At 38.7% G+C, this 23,448-nt stretch overlaps 1 protein-coding gene across 1 annotated transcript in view; it reads left to right on the top strand.

Annotated features, from left to right (window-relative positions):
- Window positions 1–23,448, top strand: part of LOC100301650 (calcium-activated potassium channel subunit alpha-1) — a 202,141-nt gene that overhangs the window by 165,828 nt on the left and 12,865 nt on the right. Inside the window, exons 20-25 of the mRNA XM_036956335.1 lie at window positions 347–440; window positions 9,501–9,624; window positions 10,136–10,360; window positions 19,746–19,938; window positions 21,808–21,924; window positions 22,288–22,383. Of these exons, the coding sequence (XP_036812230.1) occupies window positions 347–440; window positions 9,501–9,624; window positions 10,136–10,360; window positions 19,746–19,938; window positions 21,808–21,924; window positions 22,288–22,383 (849 nt within the window). The remainder of the gene's footprint in view (window positions 1–346; window positions 441–9,500; window positions 9,625–10,135; window positions 10,361–19,745; window positions 19,939–21,807; window positions 21,925–22,287; window positions 22,384–23,448) is intronic.

Genomic DNA, 23,448 nt, shown 5'->3' with positions numbered 1-23,448 from the left:
CATGATGGTGATGGCATGTTGAATCATAATGTTTAAACTAATGCAGACGATGTTCACATGCATTTTTATTGAGTTGCATTTGGGGGATTTGTCAGGTCGTACTGTATCATGCATTACATCCGTCCCGTCCTTTCCCCTTCCTCACCCTGTGGTCTCCTGTTCCTCTAGTCTCCTGTTCCTGATTCTAACTTGTCTTGCCTCTTTTGCTTTGGGACCTTCTCTGACTTTTGAACCGATTGTCCTGTGTCGTCTTGGTGTACTAACTTACAGTAAATGTATAAGACTTCCTGTATGTGATCTCACCTAGCCATTCCTTGGCTTCTCCCACTCTCGCCTGTTATTGCAGTGGAAGAAGAGCAGCAGTCAGCTGTTTCGCCTAAAAAGAAACAAGGCAATGGAAACACGAGGAACTCACCCAACGGTTCACCAAAAATGATGAGGTAAGACAACAGCTTCAAGAGAACACTATCTATCAGTACTGTTCCGTTAGTGTTTCTTTATATGTGCCCGGATTCAGGATCGTAGGCGGTTGACGCTCTTTTCTACTTCACAGTAGGGCCGTTAAAAAAATATATATATTTGTATTTGTTTTTGCAGAAATGCCTTCTTCGACATGGAAACTTTCGTATGCATTGATTACAGACTGGTCTGGGATTTGTTAATACTGTATGAATTTTGTAAAGATTATTATGAGCCTAGTTTAGCCAAGGAGAAAGCACTGAGCTATGTAGGGAGAAAGGCAGGATCCCTGATTGGCTGAGATAACGGAGGGGCATAATAGAGACACTACTTCCTGGAGGACGATACCATGCTGACTCATTTGTTTTTTCTTTAAGGAGATGAGTGAGGCTTAATTAAGAGGGTGTGAACAATGCTGACTCAAGTGATTTTTTTCTCTCCTGCTTGTCTCCAAATTGGGAGAACAAGTTTATCAAATTTACAAGATGCATAACTTTCCCATGTTTCCCGCCAACAGCAGTGTATGAGATACCATTTTGATTTAATCAGACTAAGACCTATTCATGTTGTAGCTGAACCAGACGCTAACGCACTAGCTTCACTTTTTTTTCTTCTTAAATCCAAGTCTGGCAAATTTGACACAGGCTCACCTTCCTGAATTCAGTCACAAGTCGTAACTTCCTTGATGATACACATTACACAGAATAAGAACGAGAGCGAGACAGAGAACTCTCTAAAGCTGAAACATTTCTACGCTGTCAATTTGTCAGCTGTTAAAATGACAAGACATAAGCTTCAATATTTATTTCATGAGAGAGACAGACCGATCACGAGAAGCGGTTTGAGTAATACTCTAGCTTTAAGGCCTCAACTGTCACCCGTCCCAGTCCCATCCACATGTACTGGACCTTTAAACATCAGTGACACTAATGACAGCACCAACCAATCAGAGAGACTCCTGTGGCTCTATCGCCCCCGGCAACTCTATTGTAGCGATCCCTTTGAGTTCTATTTTTGGTTCACAAGACCACGTGTGATATGCCTCATCGCCATCCAAACTGAAAATCAAATGCTACCTTGCTTTTATCTTGTCCCATGGAATTAATTGAGTGTTTATTGATTTTGACGGGTGATAGGAACTGCTATTCAACACGAGGCCATTAGAAGGAATAGAAGAGCCATTATCATTCAAGGGGAAAGGTAATAGACAAACCAGATCAGAGGGAAGTCACATCGCAGAGTATGGAACAACTGTAAAACTCTCTGCATAAAATATGATTGAATTCTACTGTACATTGCTATTGTATATACTTTGTGTAAAAGCAAGTTGTAATTGAATGGTACCTCGATGCTAGTTAAGATAATACTACAGTCTTACAGTTACCAACAAGCATTTGCTCACCTGCTTACATGAGGAAAATCATCTTTGTACAGGTAACTAAACCACGTCCCTGTTCGCCACGTAATTTATGCATGTTTTCTATGATCTGTTTGACTGGTAAAATTTATTTGGAGGCATTTGGCCTCGTCTGATTAGCTTCAAAGTGAATGTCAGAGCTGTACAGTAGCGCTTTCGGAGGTTTCCCTGGCTCCTGGAAAGCTCTGGGGATCTTTTAATACTATTCAGACTTTTCATGTTATAGCCCTGAGCTAAATGGACGCTAACGCACCACAGTGTGTATGTTCAGTGTTTATTTTGTTTACTTCGGGCACTGTGTTGTCTAAGACAATTTTTACCCTCTGGACATTAAAGTTCATCCTATCCTATCATACTCCGCTGTTAGCCATGCTAATAGTGCTGGGTATACAGGTAGACCTAATCTAATACAGTATCCCAATCTGATCTAGTACAGTATACAGGTGGATCTGATCTAGTACTGTATAACGATCGGATCTAATACTGTACACTGATTTGATCTAATACTTTATACCGACCTGATCTAATACTGTTTTACTGATCTGATCTAATACTGTATACAGGTGAATCTGATCTAATACTGTATATATGTGAATCTGATTCTAATACTGTTTTACTGATCTGATCTAATACTGTATACAGGTGAATCTGATCTAATACTGTATATATGTGAATCTGATTCTAATACAGTATACTGATCTGATCTAATACTGTATACAGGTGAATCTGATCTAATACTGTATATATGTGAATCTGATTCTAATACAGTATACTGATCTGATCTAATACTGTATACAGGTGGATCTGATATAATACTGTATACATGTGGATCTGATCCAATACTGTATAATACCTAATCTTTCATGAAATACTAAGGTGCATCGTCTGGCTGCCTGCACTGTGAACTCGAAGAAGCGATTGTTTGCAGTAGCCTAAGGGATACTTTATTTCTACAAGCTGATAGAAAAAACATCTGGTTACGTACACCATGTGTTTTCTACAGGACCTGGGGGCCCCACGGCCCTTGTAAATAAGTAATGATCAACAGATTGGCTGTGGGTTTTTGAAAGGCATGCCTTTGTCAGTTTGTATGATGGGGGGGGGGGGGGGGGGGGGGGGGGTTCAAAGCCATTGCCTGATTCCATTGCCTGCTGGAGCGGAGCGGGAGGGAGTGAATGCTCATTCACAGCTAGGAGCTACAGTGCTCTTACTAAAGGGAATGCTGGAATAGCCCATTTAAAATGCCCAGCTTCTAGCAGAGTTTCCACTCAGTTGAGCTGTCAACTCCTATGTTCTAAAATGCATGGATTTTATATGCTACTGAGGTTTTATCTTTCATGTGGAAAGTGAATCTAAAATCCATCCATCACAGTGATAAATCTACAATGTACAGTAGCTAGTCAGAATAAATATTTACTAATTAGAATTTAAAAAATAAATAAACATTTTATTTTTATTTGGATCTGAGACCCATGTCATTAAGAACAATTTCAACTCCACTCAATCTACGTAGTGAAAATAATGAAACACATAGCCTACAGTACGTGTTGATGAAAGCAATATTTTAAAAGAGACAAAAAAAGCTGTATTGTCACATACACCAGATAGGTGCAGTGAAATGTGTTGTTTTACAGGGTCAGCCATCGTAGTACGATGCCCCTGGAGTAAATTAGGGTTAAGTGCCTTGCTCAAGGGCACATCAACATTTTTCTCACCTTGTCGGCTGGGGTATTGAAACCAGTGACCTTTCAGTTACTGGCCTAATGCTCTAACCGCTAGGCTACCTGCCTCCTGGTAAAAAAAAAAAAAGTTAAAACACACTTTTAGAAACACCTTTATGAAGTCAAAAACTATAGAAATTATCCCTGGAAGTAGAGTCAGTAGAATCAGCTGTAGAGATATTATATATAGGATCTGTCCCAAATAGAACCCTCTTTCCTACATAGTGCACTTGGTTTTCATCAAAGGTAGGGAATAGGGTGCTATTTGAGAAAAGGACACGGCGATATAGCCTGATGACGACAAAGAGAGAATGTGAAGTGTCACTGAAGTAACAAGTCACATCTACCCCCTCCTTGGTGATTTCCTCCTGGCTGAGATGAACTCTATTTCCACAGAGCCCTTATGGGTCACGAGACAAAGTCACACAGCGTCAGCTCGCACTCGTCCGCACCGTGACACACGTCATGTCGGGAACAGTGCAGCTGAGGCGAGCGGCGGTGTAGGGCTGGACAGTGACTACGTCCCAAATAGCACCATATTCCCGACCGTAGTGAATGACTAATAACCAGATGGACCCTTGGTCAAAAGGTAATGCACTATATAACGAATAGAGTTCCATTTGGGACTCACCGTGTCTGAGACTGTGAGAGATAGCTCTCTTGGCAGACATAGTCTGTGCCTCACTCACCAGTAATGGCGGGGAGCGCAGATTGAAGTGACAGGCCTCCACTGAGTGAGTGGTGAAACGCGCTTGGTAATGAAATATGGGTGGGGGGTGGGGGTGGGGGGGGGTGTAAAAACCACTAAATGTTTTCACTCTTATATTAACACCTGTTCTGCTCTTCCTCTCACCTTCCTACAGAGCATTAAAAAAAAAACAACACTACGTCAGGCCGGCGTTGTAAATAACAATTTGCTCTTGATTGGTCAAATAAAGGTGCTCCAGCTGATGATTTTTATTAGAGTATTGAGGCCTCTTGAAGTGTAAGAGAATATTAAAGCCAAACGTTAATATATATTTGATATGCTGTAATATGTAAACACATTACCTAGAAGTCAACCTGCTTGCACCAATCCCTTGCAATTACAGTAACGTACAAACCCTGCCTCCCCTCAATGAATTGAATTAATTAATTCAAACATGAATTAATGAATTGTAATCACAGAAAATAGATTACAGTAAGTGTAGTGGTATCGTAAAACTGATCACGGTAACATACTGTAGTGTAAATTTACAGGAACATACTGGCAGCAGATTTGCCAGCATATTAATGTTATTGTAATAATACAGAACTGTTTTTCTTAGTATAAAACATTACACAGCATCCCTGCTGTAAAGCAAAATTACAGTATTTATGTGGCAACTTTGCTGTGAATTTACAAGGAAAAGTTTTACAGTGAAGGCAACTACTGGACCAATTGCTAAAATATATGTTGATAAGCCAATGAAAGTGGTTCTTTGTGATGATCAACCATTGTGAGCGCAAGGCCAATTTCGTAAAATGTATTATCCTAAAATGTTATTTTTTAAATTTATTTAACCTTTATTTAACCAGGAAAAGCCCATTGAGACCCAGAGTCTCTTTTTTAAGGGAGACCTGGCCAAGAAGGCAGCAACAATCAATACATTACAGAATTAAAACATTACAACAATACAACAACATGATCCATCCTAAAAAAAAGTTTTTACACTCCTCTGTAACAGAGTCTCCCATCAATATTTAAAATTAATTTAGTGACACTAACATATCTAGATGTAGCAGGGATTGTAGACTATTCCATGCGTCCTGTACACAAGCCGAGAAGGCAGTCTTGCCTAATTCTGTAAATGTCCTGGGGACTTTAAATAGCAACCACCTAGCAGACCGGGTATGGTAACTGCTAGTGGTGAAGGAGACCAGACTACAGAGGGGCTTTGTAGATGAACACATACGTATCTTTCTGCGCATATAAAGTGAGGTCCAACCTACCAGTTGGTACAATGTGCAATGGCGGGTGAGAGACTTGGCAATTGTAATGAACCACATGAATGCATGATAAACAGAGTCCAGTTTCTGTAAGACAGAGGAGGCTGCATGATAAACAGAGTCCAGTTTCTGTAAGACAGAGGAGGTTGCATGATAAACAGAGTCCAGTCTCTGTAAGACAGAGGAGGTTGCATGATAAACAGAGTCCAGTCTCTGTAAGACAGAGGAGGCTGCATGATAAACAGAGTCCAGTTTCTGTAAGACAGAGGAGGTTGCATGCATATAAAACAAGTCACCATAATCAATAACAGAGAGAAAAGTGGCCTGAACAAGCTTATTTCTAGCCATAAGAAGGAAGCAAGCCTCATTACAAAAATAAATGTTTAACATACACTATATATACAAGCGTATGTGGACACCCCTTCAAATGAGAGGATTTGGCTATTTCAGCCACAACAGGCGTATACAATTGAGCACACAGCCATGCAATCTGCATAGACAAAAATTGGCAGTAGAATGGCCTTTCTGAAGAGCTCAGTGACATTCAACGTGGCACCGTCATAGGCTGCCATCTTCCCAACAGGTCATTTCGTCAAATTTCTGCCCTGCTAGAGCTTCCCCGGTCAAGTGCTGTTATTGTGAAGTGGAAACGTCTAATGGCTGTCCTCACTACCAAGTTCCAAACTGCCCCTGGAAGTAACGTTGACTGTTCGTCGGGAGCTTCATGAAATACATTTCCATGGCTGAGCAGCCGCACGCACACAAGCCTAAGATCGCCATGCGCAATGCCAAGCGTCGGTAGAGTGGTTTAGAGCAATGAATCACGCCTCACTATCTGGCAGTCCGACCGACAAATCTGGGTTTGGCGGATGCCCGGAGAACGCTCCCTGCCCGAATGCATAGTGCCAACTATAAAGTTTGGTGGAGGGAGGAATAATGGTCTGGGGCTGTTTTTCATTGGTTTGGGTTAGGCCCCTTAGTTCCAGTGAAGGGAAATCTTAATGCTACAGCATAACAATGACATTCTAGATAATTCTGTGCTACAACTTTGTGGCAACAGTTTGGCCCTTTCCCGTTTCAGCATGACAATGCCCCCATGCACAAAGTCCATACAGAAATGGTTTGTTGAGATTGGTGTGAAAGAACTTGCGCATTGTCAGGGCTCTAAACAGAGCTCAACCCCATCGAACACCTTTGGGATGAATTGGAACGCCGACTGAGAGGCAGGCCTAATCGCCCAACATTAGTGCTTGACCTCACTAATGCTCTTGTGGCTGAATGGAAGCAAGTCCCTGCAGGAATGTTCCAATATCTAGTGGAAAGCCTTTCTAGAAGAGTGGAGGCTGTTATAGCAGCAAAGGGGGACCAACTCCATATTAATGCCCATGATTTTGGAATGAGATGTTTGACGAGCAGATGTCCACATACTTCTGATCATGAAGTGTCTCTTTTCAAGTAATGCACAATGTATGATTACAACCAAAACTTTACCCTTTACCTCAGCTAGCCCCATTTAAACACAACAATTACCTCAGTTAGCCCCATTTAAACACAACATTTACCTTAGCTAGCCCCATTTTAACACAACATTTACCTCAGCTAGCCCCATTTAAACACAACATTTACCTCAGCTAGCCCCATTTAAACACAACATTTACCTCAGCTAGCCCCATTTAAACACAACATTTACCTCAGCTAGCCCCATTTAAACACAACATTTACCTCAGCTAGCCCCATTTTAACACAACATTTACCTCAGCTAGCCCCATTTTAACACAACAATTACCTCAGCTAGCCCCATTTTAACACAACCTTTCTGTGTCTCTCACATATGCAGGTCATTTTGAAAGTGAAATTGAGTTCTCCTGACAGATTGGAGGTTGGGAAGTAGAAAGCATTTTAAAGAAGACGTTTGCCTGCGTTATCCAACTACCTTCCCGAGAGGGAGGACATTATGGCTATAGCCTTGGGGTAAATCCCCACAGACAGACATTTTAGCTCTCCTGTCTCATGGAGCCTGAGGGATTGCAGTTTCAGCTGACACCGTCATACTTAAAACCTTACTTAGGGTGGCATTCTTCTAATGTCCATACAGAGCAAAGGGACAGTGCTCTTAACTAATAAAATATATGAAGTATTTAAAGGTCTAGGGATGAAGGCAGATGTTTCCTGTCTATATTTCAGAGTTTAATCTTCACTAATTTGACAAATCCATGTTGTAACAAGAGCTAGTGACGATGTATGGAACTAAAACTAGATTATTCCAATATTTATTTTCAAAGTTATATATACGGTAAAAGGCATGCTTTTTTTCTAGGCCTGTAAGCACTTGGTGATTGGGCATTGTATCCTAATTATTAATCCCCATATACAATGAGCTTTAAGATTGGCCCCATGTGAAATGAGATGCCCTTTTCCTCTACCCTATCTGCCTCCACAACATTAATATTACAACTGTTCTCAAAATCTCATCTCCTTTTTTTAGCGTCAGCACACACTACAACCACAGATAGGTACCCTTGTTCGGAGACCACTTCAGTGGTCAGTGTACGATAGCATCGTACACATCGTAATAAAATTTGATTTGATTTGATTTGATTTTGATCACGCTCAGATGCTCATAACCTCTCTCAGTAATTAGTAACATTGTTTATTTGGTCCTGACATACACACACAACGCTTGGATGCTTAAACATTGATAGCCTTCAGTTTAGAAAGAAAATATGATTGGGCAAATCGATGAAATATTAAGTGAGGTCTGTTAAGTCTTTACTGTGAGGAGCATACTGTCAGGAGCTGTAAGGAGGCCGTAATTATCCATGCTCATGCCAGTCAGAGGGTTTGTCCCAAATGGCACTCTTATTCCCTATATAAGTGCACTACTTTGGACCAAAGCCCCAATGGGCCTTAGTGTAAAGTAATGCACTATATATATAGGGAATAGGGTGCCATTTCGGAGGCATCAAGTGGCAGTGTACTGATGCATTCTCCTTCCTTCTTCCGACACACCGCTGTCCTAGATGTCACTCACTCTGATGATTCTGCAGTTTGTTGGCGTCTCCACTGGCGTCTCCACTGGCGTCTCCACTGATCGCTTCTGAATAAGCAGGGAAAAAATGTATATGACAAAGCTTCGATTTTCAGTAAATGTGATTTGTTTGCAGATCCTCTTTTAAAATGTTTCTAATGTTATATTGATGAGTCTGTTTGGAGGATAGAAACGGAAATTTGATGGCAAGTCATGCTGATATGTGAAAACCCAAAGGAAGTAAAGTGCTATGTTGAGTGCAGGGACACTTAACACCCGTGAAATAGGGCGCGAACACAATTTGTGTCCCAAAGGGACCCTTTCCAATAGGGCTCTGGTCAAAAGTAGTGCACTATATAGGGAATAGGGTGCCATAGGGCTCTGGTCCAAAGTAGTGCACTATATAGGGAATAGGGTGCCATTTGGACAAATCCATACTGTAAGCAGCAGTCAGGTTCCCTTACCTGAAGGTTCTTCTGAGATGTAGACTAAACATCCTTTAGTATCCTGACGTCCTTAATCTCTTGCTTTTATGCACGATATTCAGTACATGCATCTATATCTGCTCAGATGAAATATAAACCAGATGAATATTTCTCACCAACCAACGATCCACTTTCCAGCTATACGATCGCATATAAATAATGCCTCTCAATTTATTGCCTAATAATCCCTTCACCTTGATGTTCAGATATTGAGCGGCGGGCCGCCGACAACGCGCCAGTTCAATACGTTTTTAAAATGACACAACGACGACAAGCCTCCAATCCTCCCTCAAGGTCTATCTCTCATCCCTCCATTTCTCGTCTCTGTCTCTCTCTCTCTCTCTCTCTCTCTCTCTCTCTCTCTCTCTCTCTCTCTCTCTCTCTCTCTCTCTCCTCCCTCCCTCTTTCTTTTGTTTGATTAGGCATGACCCTCTCCTCATGCCGGGGAACGAACAGATTGACAACATGGACGTGAACGTGAAGAAGTACGACTCCACAGGGATGTTCCACTGGTGCCAGTCCAAAGACATCGAGAAGGTCATCTTGGTGGGTACCTCACTCCCTCACGCTGAGGTGGTCATTCAGCACTAGGTCGTGTCCCAAATGGCACCTTATTCCCTACATAGTGCACTACTTTGGGATTTTCCGTGTGGGCCCTGGTCAACAGTAGTGCACTGTAAAAGGTTATAGTGTGACATTTGGGACACGGATACTCTCCCCGTGACAGATTTGTCGTGTCACAAAGTTCCACCAGACATGGACAGGGCAGTTAAACACGTTGTAATGAGGTGGTTGACATGCCATTTGCTCCACTGAGGGGGTCCTGTGTATAGGACATTTCTTATATCAATATGTCATATTGCAATTTGTTAATTGCAATGACAGTCTATAAATATCACAGTAGGCTAATTATCATTTTAATGGACAATTTATTCTCTAAAATAAATCATATGAACACATTTGCTAAGTGGTAATAGACACATTTTACAATTTAAATTAGACAAAGTTGTATTGTTGTAATTTTACATACCCGTTTGGTTCTGTCTGACCATTGCAGACCCGGAGCGAAGCTGCCATGACTGTTCTAAGCGGCCACGTGGTCGTCTGTATATTTGGAGACGCAAAGTCGGCTTTGGTGGGCCTTAGGAACCTTGTGATGCCTCTGAGAGCTAGCAACTTCCACTACCACGAGCTGAAACCCATCGTGTTTGTGGGTTCCCTGGAGTACCTGAAGAGGGAATGGGAGACCCTTCACAACTTCCCCAAAGTCTCCATCTTACCTGTGAGTAGAGTTAAATCACAACATTGATATCCTCAATGTGTTTTCCTGCAGAAGAAAGACACAAAATAAATAAATAAATTAAAATGCATTTGTCACATGCTCCGAATACAACTTGTGCAGACTTTATCGTGAAATGCTTGCGTACGAGCCCTTCCGAAAAATGAATAATGCAATAGTAACACGAGGAATAAAATGCTCAACAATGGATCCATATACAGGAAGTACAACAACAGATACATGTGCAGCGGTACGGGGTATTTGAGGTAGATATGTACATGAAGCCAGGGTTAAGTGACTAGGCATCAGGATAGATAATAATAAGGTATTTGAGGTAGATATGTACATGAAGCCAGGGTAAAGTGACTAGGCATCAGGATAGATAATAATAAGGTATTTGAGGTAGATATGTACATGAAGCCAGGGTAAAGTGACTAGACATCAGGATAGATAATGGAGGTAGATATGTACATGAAGGCAGGGTAAAGTGACAAGGCATCAGGATAGATAATAATAAGGTATTTGAGGTAGATATGGACATGAAGCCAGGGTACAGTGACTAGGCATCAGGATAGATAATAATAAGGTATTTGAGGTAGATATGGACATGAAGCCAGGGTGAAGTGACTAGGCATCAGGATAGATAATAATAAGGTATTTGAGGTAGATATGGACATGAAGCCAGGGTACAGTGACTAGGCATCAGGATAGATAATTGAGGTAGATATGTACATGAAGGCAGGGTAAAGTGACTAGGCATCAGGATAGATAATTGAGGTAGATATGTACATGAAGGCAGGGTGAAGTGACTAGACATCAGGATAGATAATAATAAGGTATTTGAGGTAGATATGTACATGAAGCCAGGGTAAAGTGACTAGACATCAGGATAGATAATAATAAGGTATTTGAGGTAGATATGTACATGAAGGCAGGGTAAAGTGACTAGACATCAGGATAGATAATAATAAGGTATTTGAGGTAGATATGTACATGAAGCCAGGGTAAAGTGACTAGACATCAGGATAGATAATAATAAGGTATTTGAGGTAGATATGTACATGAAGGCAGGGTAAAGTGACTAGACATCAGGATAGATAATAATAAGGTATTTGAGGTAGATATGTACATGAAGGCAGGGTAAAGTGACTAGGTATCAGGATAGATAATAATAAGGTATTTGAGGTAGATATGTACATGAAGCCAGGGTAAAGTGACTAGACATCAGGATAGATAATAATAAGGTATTTGAGGTAGATATGGACATGAAGCCAGGGTACAGTGACTAGGCATCAGGATAGATAATTGAGGTAGATATGTACATGAAGCCAGGGTAAAGTGACTAGGCATCAGGATAGATACTAATAAGGTATTTGAGGTAGATATGTACATGAAGGCAGGGTAAAGTGACTAGACATCAGGATAGATAATTGAGGTAGATATGTACATGAAGGCAGGGTAAAGTGACTAGGCATCAGGATAGATAATAATAAGGTATTTGAGGTAGATATGTACATGAAGCCAGGGTAAAGTTACTAGGCATCAGGATAGATAATTGAGGTAGATATGTACATGAAGCCAGGGTAAAGTGACTAGGCATCAGGATAGATAATAATAAGGTATTTGAGGTAGATATGTACATGAAGGCAGGGTAAAGTGACTAGGCATCAGGATAGATAATAATAAGGTATTTGAGGTAGATATGTACATGAAGCCAGGGTAAAGTGACTAGACATCAGGATAGATAATAATAAGGTATTTGAGGTAGATATGTACATGAAGGCAGGGTAAAGTGACTAGGCATCAGGATAGATAATAATAAGGTATTTGAGGTAGATATATACATGAAGCCAGGGTAAAGTGACAAGGCATCAGGATAGATAATAATAAGGTATTTGAGGTAGATATGTACATGAAGCCAGGGTAAAGTGACTAGGCATCAGGATAGATAATAATAAGGTATTTGAGGTAGATATGTACATGAAGGCAGGGTAAAGTGACTAGGTATGAGGATAGATAATAATAAGGTATTTGAGGTAGATATGTACATGAAGCCAGGGTAAAGTGACTAGGCATCAGGATAGATAATTGAGGTAGATATGTACATGAAGCCAGGGTAAAGTGACTAGGCATCAGGATAGATAATAATAAGGTATTTGAGGTAGATATATACATGAAGCCAGGGTAAAGTTACTAGGCATCAGGATAGATAATAATAAGGTATTTGAGGTAGATATATACATGAAGCCAGGGTAAAGTTACTAGGCATCAGGATAGATAATAATAAGGTATTTGAGGTAGATATATACATGAAGCCAGGGTAAAGTGACTAGACATCAGGATAGATAATAATAAGGTATTTGAGGTAGATATATACATGAAGCCAGGGTAAAGTTACTAGGCATCAGGATAGATAATAATAAGGTATTTGAGGTAGATATATACATGAAGCCAGGGTAAAGTGACTAGACATCAGGATAGATAATAATAAGGTATTTGAGGTAGATATGTACATGAAGGCAGGGTAAAGTGACTAGGCATCAGGATAGATAATAATAAGGTATTTGAGGTAGATATGTACATGAAGCCAGGGTAAAGTTACTAGGCATCAGGATAGATAATAATAAGGTATTTGAGGTAGATATGTATATGAAGGCAGGGTAAAGTGACTAGGCATCAGGATAGATAATAATAAGGTATTTGAGGTAGATATGTACATGAAGGCAGGGTAAAGTGACTAGGCATCAGGATAGATAATTGAGGTAGATATGTACATGAAGGCAGGGTAAAGTGACTAGGCATCAGGAAAGATAATAATAAGGTATTTGAGGTAGATATGTACATGAAGGCAGGGTAAAGTGACTAGACATCAGGATAGATAATAATAAGGTATTTGAGGTAGATATGTACATGAAGCCAGGGTAAAGTGACTAGGCATCAGGATAGATAATTGAGGTAGATATGTACATGAAGCCAGGGTAAAGTGACTAGGCATCAGGATAGATAATTGAGGTAGATATGTACATGAAGCCAGGGTAATGTGACTAGACATCAGGATAGATAATAATAAGGTATTTGAGGTAGATATGTACATGAAGGCAGGGTAATGTGACTATGCATCAGGATAGATAATAATAAGGTATTAGAGGTAGATATGTAGATGAAGGCAGGGTAAAGTGACTAGGCATCAGGATAGATAATAATAAGGTATTAGAGGTAGATATGTACATGAAGGCAGGGTAAAGTGACTAGGCATCAGGATAGATAATAATAAGGTATTTGAGGTAGATATGTACATGAAGCCAGGGTAAAGTGACTAGGCATCAGGATAGATATTTGAGGTAGATATATACATGAAGCCAGGGTAAAGTGACAAGGCATCAGGATAGATAATAATAAGGTATTTGAGGTAGATATGTACATGAAGGCAGGGTAAAGTGACTAGACATCAGGATAGATAATAATAAGGTATTTGAGGTAGATATATACATGAAGCCAGGGTAAAGTGACTAGGCATCAGGATAGATAATTGAGGTAGATATGTACATGAAGGCAGGGTAAAGTGACTAGGCATCAGGATAGATAATAATAAGGTATTTGAGGTAGATATGTACATGAAGCCAGGGTAATGTGACTATGCATCAGGATAGATAATTGAGGTAGATATGTACATGAAGCCAGGGTAAAGTGACTAGGTATCAGGATAGATCATAATAAGGTATTTGAGGTAGATATGTACATGAAGGCAGGGTAATGTGACTAGACATCAGGATAGATAATAATAAGGTATTTGAGGTAGATATGTACATGAAGGCAGGGTAATGTGACTATGCATCAGGATAGATAATAATAAGGTATTAGAGGTAGATATGTACATGAAGGCAGGGTAAAGTGACTAGGCATCAGGATAGATAATAATAAGGTATTTGAGGTAGATATGTACATGAAGCCAGGGTAAAGTGACTAGGCATCAGGATAGATAATAATAAGGTATTTGAGGTAGATATGTACATGAAGGCAGGGTAATGTGACTAGACATCAGGATAGATAATAATAAGGTATTAGAGGTAGATATGTACATGAAGGCAGTGTAATGTGACTATGCATCAGGATAGATAATTGAGGTAGATATGTACATGAAGCCAGGGTAAAGTGACTAGACATCAGGATAGATAATAATAAGGTATTTGAGGTAGATATGGACACGAAGCCAGGGTAAAGTTACTAGGCATCAGGATAGATAACAATAAGACTACAATAAAGAACATATGATGAGTGTGAAAGTGTGTGTGTAACGTGTATGTGTGTTTGTGTGGTGTCGGAATACGTGTGTGTGTGTTATGTATGTGTGTATATAGTGTATGGTAATGTGTGTGGGTTTTGTGTGGGAGTGTCAATGTGGTGTATGTGTCAGTGAGTGTGTATATAGTGTGTATATATAGTCTAGTGATTGTGTATATATAGTCTAGTGAGTGTGTATATATAGTCTAGTGAGTGTGTATATAGTGTGTATATATAGTCTAGTGAGTGTGTATATAGTGTGTATATATAGTCTAGTGAGTGTGTATATATAGTCTAGTGAGTGTGTATATATAGTCTAGTGAGTGTGTATATAGTCTAGTGAGAGTGTATATAGTGTGTATATATAGTCTAGTGAGTGTGTATATAGTGTGTATATATAGTCTAGTGAGTGTGTATATAGTGTGTATATATAGTCTAGTGAGTGTGTATATATAGTGTATATATAGTTGAGTGAGTGTATATAGTGTGTATATATAGTCTAGTGAGTGTGTATATATAGTCTAGTGAGTGTGTATATAGTGTGTATATATAGTCTAGTGAGTGTGTATATATAGTCTAGTGAGTGTGTATATAGTGTGTATATATAGTCTAGTGAGTGTGTATATATAGTCTAGTGAGTGTGTATATAGTGTGTATATATAGTCTAGTGAGTGTGTATATAGTGTGTATATATAGTCTAGTGAGTGTGTATATATAGTCTAGTGAGTGTGTATATAGTGTGTATATATAGTCTAGTGAGTGTGTATATATAGTCTAGTGAGTGTGTATATAGGGTGTATATATAGTCTAGTGAGTGTGTATATATAGTCTAGTGAGTGTGTATATAGGGTGTATATATAGTCTAGTGATTGTGTATATATAGTCTAGTGAGTGTGTATATATAGTCTAGTGAGTGTGTATATAGTGTGTATATATAGTCTAGTGAGTGTGTATATAGTGTGTATATATAGTCTAGTGAGTGTGTATATAGTGTGTATATATAGTCTAGTGAGTGTGTATATAGTGTGTATATATAGTCTAGTGAGTGTGTATATAGTGTGTATATATAGTCTAGTGAGTGTGTATATAGTGTGTATATATAGTCTAGTGAGTGTGTATATATAGTGTATATATAGTCTAGTGAGTGTGTATATAGTGTGTATATATAGTCTAGTGATTGTGTATATATAGTCTAGTGAGTGTGTATATATAGTCTAGTGAGTGTGTATATAGTGTGTATATATAGTCTAGTGAGTGTGTATATATAGTCTAGTGAGTGTGTATATAGGGTGTATATATAGTCTAGTGATTGTGTATATATAGTCTAGTGAGTGTGTATATATAGTCTAGTGAGTGTGTATATAGTGTGTATATATAGTCTAGTGAGTGTGTATATAGTGTGTATATATAGTCTAGTGAGTGTGTATATAGTGTGTATATATAGTCTAGTGAGTGTGTATATAGTGTGTATATATAGTCTAGTGAGTGTGTATATAGTGTGTATATATAGTCTAGTGAGTGTGTATATAGTGTGTATATATAGTCTAGTTATTGTGTATATATAGTGTATATATAGTTGAGTGAGTGTATATAGTGTGTATATATAGTCTAGTTATTGTGTATATAGTGTGTATATATAGTCTAGTTATTGTGTATATATAGTGTATATATAGTCTAGTGAGTGTGTATATAGTGTGTATATATAGTCTAGTGAGTGTGTATATAGTGTGTATATATAGTCTAGTGAGTGTGTATATATAGTCTAGTGAGTGTGTATATAGTGTGTATATATAGTCTAGTTATTGTGTATATATAGTGTATATATAGTTGAGTGAGTGTATATAGTGTGTATATATAGTCTAGTGAGTGTGTATATATAGTCTAGTGAGTGTGTATATAGTGTGTATATATAGTCTAGTGAGTGTGTATATAGTGTGTATATATAGTCTAGTTATTGTGTATATATAGTGTATATATAGTCTAGTGAGTGTGTATATATAGTCTAGTGAGTGTGTATATAGTGTGTATATATAGTCTAGTGAGTGTGTATATAGTGTGTATATATAGTCTAGTGAGTGTGTATATAGTGTGTATATATAGTCTAGTGAGTGTGTATATAGTGTGTATATATAGTCTAGTGAGTGTGTATATAGTGTGTATATATAGTCTAGTTATTGTGTATATATAGTGTATATATAGTTGAGTGAGTGTATATAGTGTGTATATATAGTCTAGTGAGTGTGTATATATAGTCTAGTGAGTGTGTATATAGTGTGTATATATAGTCTAGTTATTGTGTATATATAGTCTAGTGAGTGTGTATATATAGTCTAGTGAGTGTGTATATATAGTCTAGTGAGTGTGTATATAGTGTGTATATATAGTCTAGTGATTGTGTATATATAGTCTAGTGAGTGTGTATATATAGTCTAGTGAGTGTGTATATAGTGTGTATATATAGTCTAGTGAGTGTGTATATAGTGTGTATATATAGTCTAGTGAGTGTGTATATATAGTCTAGTGAGTGTGTATATAGTGTGTATATATAGTCTAGTGAGTGTGTATATAGTGTGTATATATAGTCTAGTGAGTGTGTATATAGTGTGTATATATAGTCTAGTGAGTGTGTATATATAGTCTAGTGAGTGTGTATATATAGTCTAGTGAGTGTGTATATATAGTCTAGTGAGTGTGTATATATAGTCTAGTGAGTGTGTATATAGTGTGTATATATAGTCTAGTGAGTGTGTATATAGTGTGTATATATAGTCTAGTGAGTGTGTATATAGTGTGTATATATAGTCTAGTGAGTGTGTATATATAGTCTAGTGAGTGTGTATATATAGTCTAGTGAGTGTGTATATATAGTCTAGTGAGTGTGTATATATAGTCTAGTGAGTGTGTATATAGTGTGTATATATAGTCTAGTGAGTGTGTATATAGTGTGTATATATAGTCTAGTTATTGTGTATATATAGTGTATATATAGTCTAGTGAGTGTGTATATAGTGTGTATATATAGTCTAGTGAGTGTGTATATATAGTCTAGTGAGTGTGTATATAGTGTGTATATATAGTCTAGTGAGTGTGTATATATAGTCTAGTGAGTGTGTATATAGTGTGTATATATAGTCTAGTGAGTGTGTATATATAGTCTAGTGAGTGTGTATATAGTGTGTATATATAGTCTAGTGAGTGTGTATATAGTGTGTATATATAGTCTAGTGAGTGTGTATATATAGTCTAGTGAGTGTGTATATAGTGTGTATATATAGTCTAGTTATTGTGTATATATAGTGTATATATAGTCGAGTGAGTGTATATAGTGTGTATATATAGTCTAGTGAGTGTGTATATATAGTCTAGTGAGTGTGTATATATAGTCTAGTGAGTGTGTATATAGTGTGTATATATAGTCTAGTGAGTGTGTATATAGTGTGTATATATAGTCTAGTGAGTGTGTATATAGTGTGTATATATAGTCTAGTGAGTGTGTATATATAGTCTAGTGAGTGTGTATATAGTGTGTATATATAGTCTAGTGAGTGTGTATATATAGTCTAGTGAGTGTGTATATAGTGTGTATATATAGTCTAGTGAGTGTGTATATAGTGTGTATATATAGTCTAGTGAGTGTGTATATATAGTCTAGTGAGTGTGTATATAGTGTGTATATATAGTCTAGTGAGTGTGTATATATAGTCTAGTGAGTGTGTATATAGTGTGTATATATAGTCTAGTGAGTGTGTATATATAGTCTAGTGAGTGTGTATATAGTGTGTATATATAGTCTAGTGAGTGTGTATATATAGTCTAGTGAGTGTGTATATAGTGTGTATATATAGTCTAGTGAGTGTGTATATAGTGTGTATATATAGTCTAGTGAGTGTGTATATATAGTCTAGTGAGTGTGTATATAGTGTGTATATATAGTCTAGTGAGTGTGTATATATAGTCTAGTGAGTGTGTATATAGTGTGTATATATAGTCTAGTGAGTGTGTATATATAGTCTAGTGAGTGTGTATATAGTGTGTATATATAGTCTAGTGAGTGTGTATATAGTGTGTATATATAGTCTAGTGAGTGTGCGTAGGTTCAGTGCACATAGTCTGATACCATTAATTGACTATTTAGCAGTTTGGCTATTTAGCAGTCTGGCTATTTAGCAGTCTGGTTATTTAGCAGTCTGGCTATTTAGCAGTCTGGCTATTTAGCAGTCTGGCTATTTAGCAGTCTGGCTATTTAGCAGTCTGGCTATTTAGCAGTCTGGCTATTTAGCAGTCTGGCTATTTAGCAGTCTGGTTATTTAGCAGTCTGGCAATTTAGCAGTCTGGCTATTTAGCAGTCTGGCTATTTAGCAGTCTGGCTATTTAGCAGTCTGGTTATTTAGCAGTCTGGCTATTTAGCAGTCTGGTTATTTAGCAGTCTGGCTATTTAGCAGTCTGGCTATTTAGCAGTCTGGTTATTTAGCAGTCTGGCTATTTAGCAGTCTGGCTATTTAGCAGTCTGGCTATTTAGCAGTCTGGTTATTTAGCAGTCTGGTTATTTAGCAGTCTGGTTATTTAGCAGTCTGGTTATTTAGCAGTCTGGTTATTTAGCAGTCTGGTTATTTAGCAGTCTGGCTATTTAGCAGTCTGGTTATTTAGCAGTCTGGCTATTTAGCAGTCTTATTGCTTGGGGGTAGAAGCTGTCATGGGGCCTGTTGGTCCAAGAGCCGATGCTCCGGTACCGTTTGCAGGACTGTAGCAGAGTGAACAGTCTATGGCTTGAGTCTTTGGCAATTTTTCGGGCTGTCCTCCGACACCACCTGGTATAGAGGTCCTGGATGGCAGGGAGCTCAGCCCCGGTGATGTACTGGGCTGTCTGCACCACCCTCTGTAGCGCTTTGTGGTCGAGGGCGGTGCATTTGCCATACCAAGCTGTGATGCAGCCAGTCAATTTTCTCTCGATGGTGTAGAAATTTCTAAGGATCTGCGTTCCCATGCCAAATCGTCTTTGTCTTTTGTTTGTACAGTGTTGTACAAGTCATTATAAAATAGCATTATGTTTGCTCATCTCCTGTCATATTTTAGAATAACGTGATGTTTGTTTCACCTCCTGTCACAGGGCACACCATTGAGCCGGGCCGATCTGAGGGCCGTCAATATCAACCTCTGTGACATGTGTGTCATCCTGTCGGCCAATCAGAGCAATATCGACGACGCTTCACTGCAGGACAAGGAATGTATCCTGGCGTCACTCAACATCAAGTCTATGCAGTTTGACGACAGCATCGGGGTGTTGCAGGCTACCTCCCAAGGTAAGGAAGGGGTTTAGGGTTAGGATCTAGGGTTAGGTTTAGGGTTAGGGTTAAGGTTAGGTTTAGGGTTAAGATTAGGTTTAGGGCTAGGGTTAAGGTTAGGTTTAGGGCTAGGGTTAAGGTTAAGGTTAGGTTTAGGGTTAGGGTTAAGGTTAGGTTAGGTTTTTAGGATAAGGTTAGGGTAAGGGTATGGTTTAGGGTTAGATTTTGGGTTAAGGTTAGGTTTTCAGGATAAGGTTAGGGTTAAGGTTAGGTTAGGTTTTCAGGATAAGGTTAGGGTAAGGGTATGGTTTAGGGTTAGATTTTGGGTTAAGGTTAGGTTTTCAGGATAAGGTTAGGGTTAAGGTTAGGTTAGGTTTTCAGGATAAGGTTAGGGTAAGGGTATGGTTTAGGGTTAGATTTTGGGTTAAGGTTAGGTTTTCAGGATAAGGTTAGGGTATGGGTATGGGTTAGGGATTAGTGTGTGTGTGTGTGTGGACGTGTTTAACTATTCTTTTGGGGACCAGAAATCCCCACAAGAAAATTTGACCAACTGGGGACATTTTGTTAGTCCCCGCATGGTCAAATGCTATTTCTAGGGGGTTTAAGGTTAAGGTTAACATTAGAGTTAGGGTAAGAATTACGTTTAGGGTTAGGAGTTAGGGTTAGCGTTAAGGTTAGGTTTTTGGGTTAAGGTTAGGGTTAAGGTTAACGTTAGGGTTAGGGTAAGAGTACAGGTTAGGGTTAGGGTTAGGGGTAAGGGAAAACAGGATTTTGACTGAATCGTGTGTCCCCACAAGGTTAGCTGTACAACACTGTGTGTGTGTGTGCGCGTGCATGTGTGTGCGCGTGTGTCCACGTGCGTGCGTGTGTTTGACCTGATGTCACTGTGTTTGACAGGAATCTCTGGTGATGATTGTTCCTCAGGTTACAATGACTATGGCTACTTGTTGGTAATTGGCATTATCTGGACATTATCCTGACATTATCCAAACATTATCCTGACATTATCTGGGCATTAAGCAAATTAAATTATAGATTATTTTACACATTTGATTCTTATTACTATTTTGTAATCAATTTTACTCAAACAAAAAAAAAATGATACAGTAAGTCATTTATGAATATTATATCGAAACATTTCCTGACATCTCGTGAGACGAAACGGGCTTCAATAATGGACTGACATTCCCGTCCTGCCATTGACTGTACTACTTTAAGGGACCTCTTGACCTGGTTGTTCCTCTATAATACTTGTATGACCTAGTGGTCGGGCTTTAGTCAGCAGCAAGTGACAGATGTCATATCAAATCACAGGCCGTGTATTATTCATTCGGCGTCACCGAATTCATGTTTTTACTTGTCAGGGAGAGAGAGAAAAAAAGGGGGATGTCAAGTCCATTTAGATTCACTCTCACGTCACTTGTTTCTGTTATTTCGTGGCTATGTTATGGCGTGTATGACACTTTTTCAGCATTAGAATCTTTTTTTTTTTTTTTTGAGACTCCACTCAGACGGCGACACTTTGACGGGAAACAAAATGAGCAACATGTAAACGTTTATATTGTGATATTTACGGATGGAGGCACCTCTCATGAATTGACTCAACATTGTGTAATATGGGCTTACTCCAAATGACTTGAATGTGACCAAGAATGGCTAAAATATGTTATGCAGTATTGATAAATAATCATATCAATTCCATTTTCCTTGTTCTTCTATACTTTCTTTGGAGAATAGATAAGTGCCTCATGACAGGAATATGCTTTGTGTTAACATGTTACTGTACGCCTCGAATGTATGCATTCATAAGGCCTTTATAACAGCTACATAAGGCCTTATATCATCTGTCGTAGGCTGTCATCAGCGTCTATGTGTGTTTCCATGTAGGTTTTACCCTGCCAGGCATAGACAGGTCCTCTCCTGAAAACAGTCCAGTTCACGGGGGGTTGGTCCGACAGGCTTCCATCACAACAGGAGCCAATGTCCCCATCATCACTGAACTAGGTATGTCAGCAGGTATGAATGAAATGTCACTCTGGCATTGTCCTTAAAGAGTGTGAAATGGGTGAAAAGGAAGGTTTCATGGAATTATATACACACATTTTTTTGTATAGTTTTAGAGTGATGAAAAAACACCAAAATGAATTGCCTGATTGAGAATATAATGTTTTTTTTCTAATCTAATCCAGTGTGGTAGTAGTACGGATGTTTCAGCTTTTTAATAAACTAAACAGACCAGAATTCCTCAGTCAATCTATGCTTTCTAACACATTCTGAAGGTGATTTTCATGTTTTGAACCATTCATGACTAATACATTTATCTAATCTTTAACCTCGTAACTATTTCTCCCTAACACTTGTCTGTAGCACCGTTAGTAAAAGCAGCAGGCAAAGTCCTACCTGTGATTTCATTCAGTCAGGATACAAGCAGTGGGATCAACATACACATAATAACAGAACTGGGTAAGAAGCCGCTGCCTCGGTGTTGCACTACCGCCGCCGAGCCGCCTCGTCCTCCTCCAGCTTCCTTTTGATTTCTCTGTCTGCCTGGTCCAAGAGGCCTTGGTTACACCCCAAATGGAACCATATTCCTTATGTAGTGCATTATGTAGGGAATAGGGTGTGATTTGGGATGTAACCCTAGTCTGGTTCATTCCCAGGGTAGCACTTTGAGCAGATTGTACTCTGTGACTCTGGGTTCTCTTGTTGGAATTGACTGTCTTGTTTTGGCCTATTTCTCTTTTCTGAGAATCACAAGGCTCTTTGATCCCAATTACAAGTCCTCGTGGCTGTTTCCTTAGTATCATCTTAGTTCTGTTTCCATAGTAGCATCTCAGTTCTGTTTCCATAGTACCATCGCAGTTCTGTTTCCATTGTAGCATCTCAGTTTTGTTTCCATGGTAGCGTCTTAGTTCTGTTTTCATACACTTAGAAATAATGGTATGGTTAGGGTACAGTATTGTTCCCTGTTGTACAACAATATTAAAAACACATAATGTACCTTCAGAGGTACATGTATAATCTCACATGGTACAGTTCGGTACTTTTTAGGCTACATGTGGGGATGAAGATTATAATTAATGTATCCAATAATTTGAATATAAAGGTACAATAATCACACTCTCAACAAAAGAGGTACAGTGTGAAGGTACATTTTGTGGCGGGAAGCCTAGTGGTTAGTGCGTTGGGCCAGTAACTCAAGGGTTGCTAGTTCGATGTGCCCTTGAGCATGGCACTTAACCCTAATTGCTCACATAAGTTGCTCTGGATAAGAGTATCTGCTAAATTACTAAAATATAAATGTTTCCCAGGGTACAAGCGTATTTTGTGTACCCTCAATACCCACCATCGGGTACAATACAACATTTTTGCAACCTAAAGGAACTAACGGGTTTGTCACTGGGGTGGTACCCAAAAAAAGGCACATTTGTACCATAATTATTATCATATTTCCCAGAATGCTTTACTGCAGGTTGATTATAGAATTATTTTTAATATCTGTGTTTTTGAATGTAGTTTAATTTATTA

The sequence above is a fragment of the Oncorhynchus mykiss genome, chromosome 20 (assembly GCF_013265735.2).
Source record: "Oncorhynchus mykiss isolate Arlee chromosome 20, USDA_OmykA_1.1, whole genome shotgun sequence".
Lineage (NCBI taxonomy): Eukaryota > Metazoa > Chordata > Actinopteri > Salmoniformes > Salmonidae > Oncorhynchus > Oncorhynchus mykiss.
The sequence above is the reverse complement of the archived record's forward strand: the minus strand, read 5'-3'. Positions and strand labels throughout refer to the sequence as shown.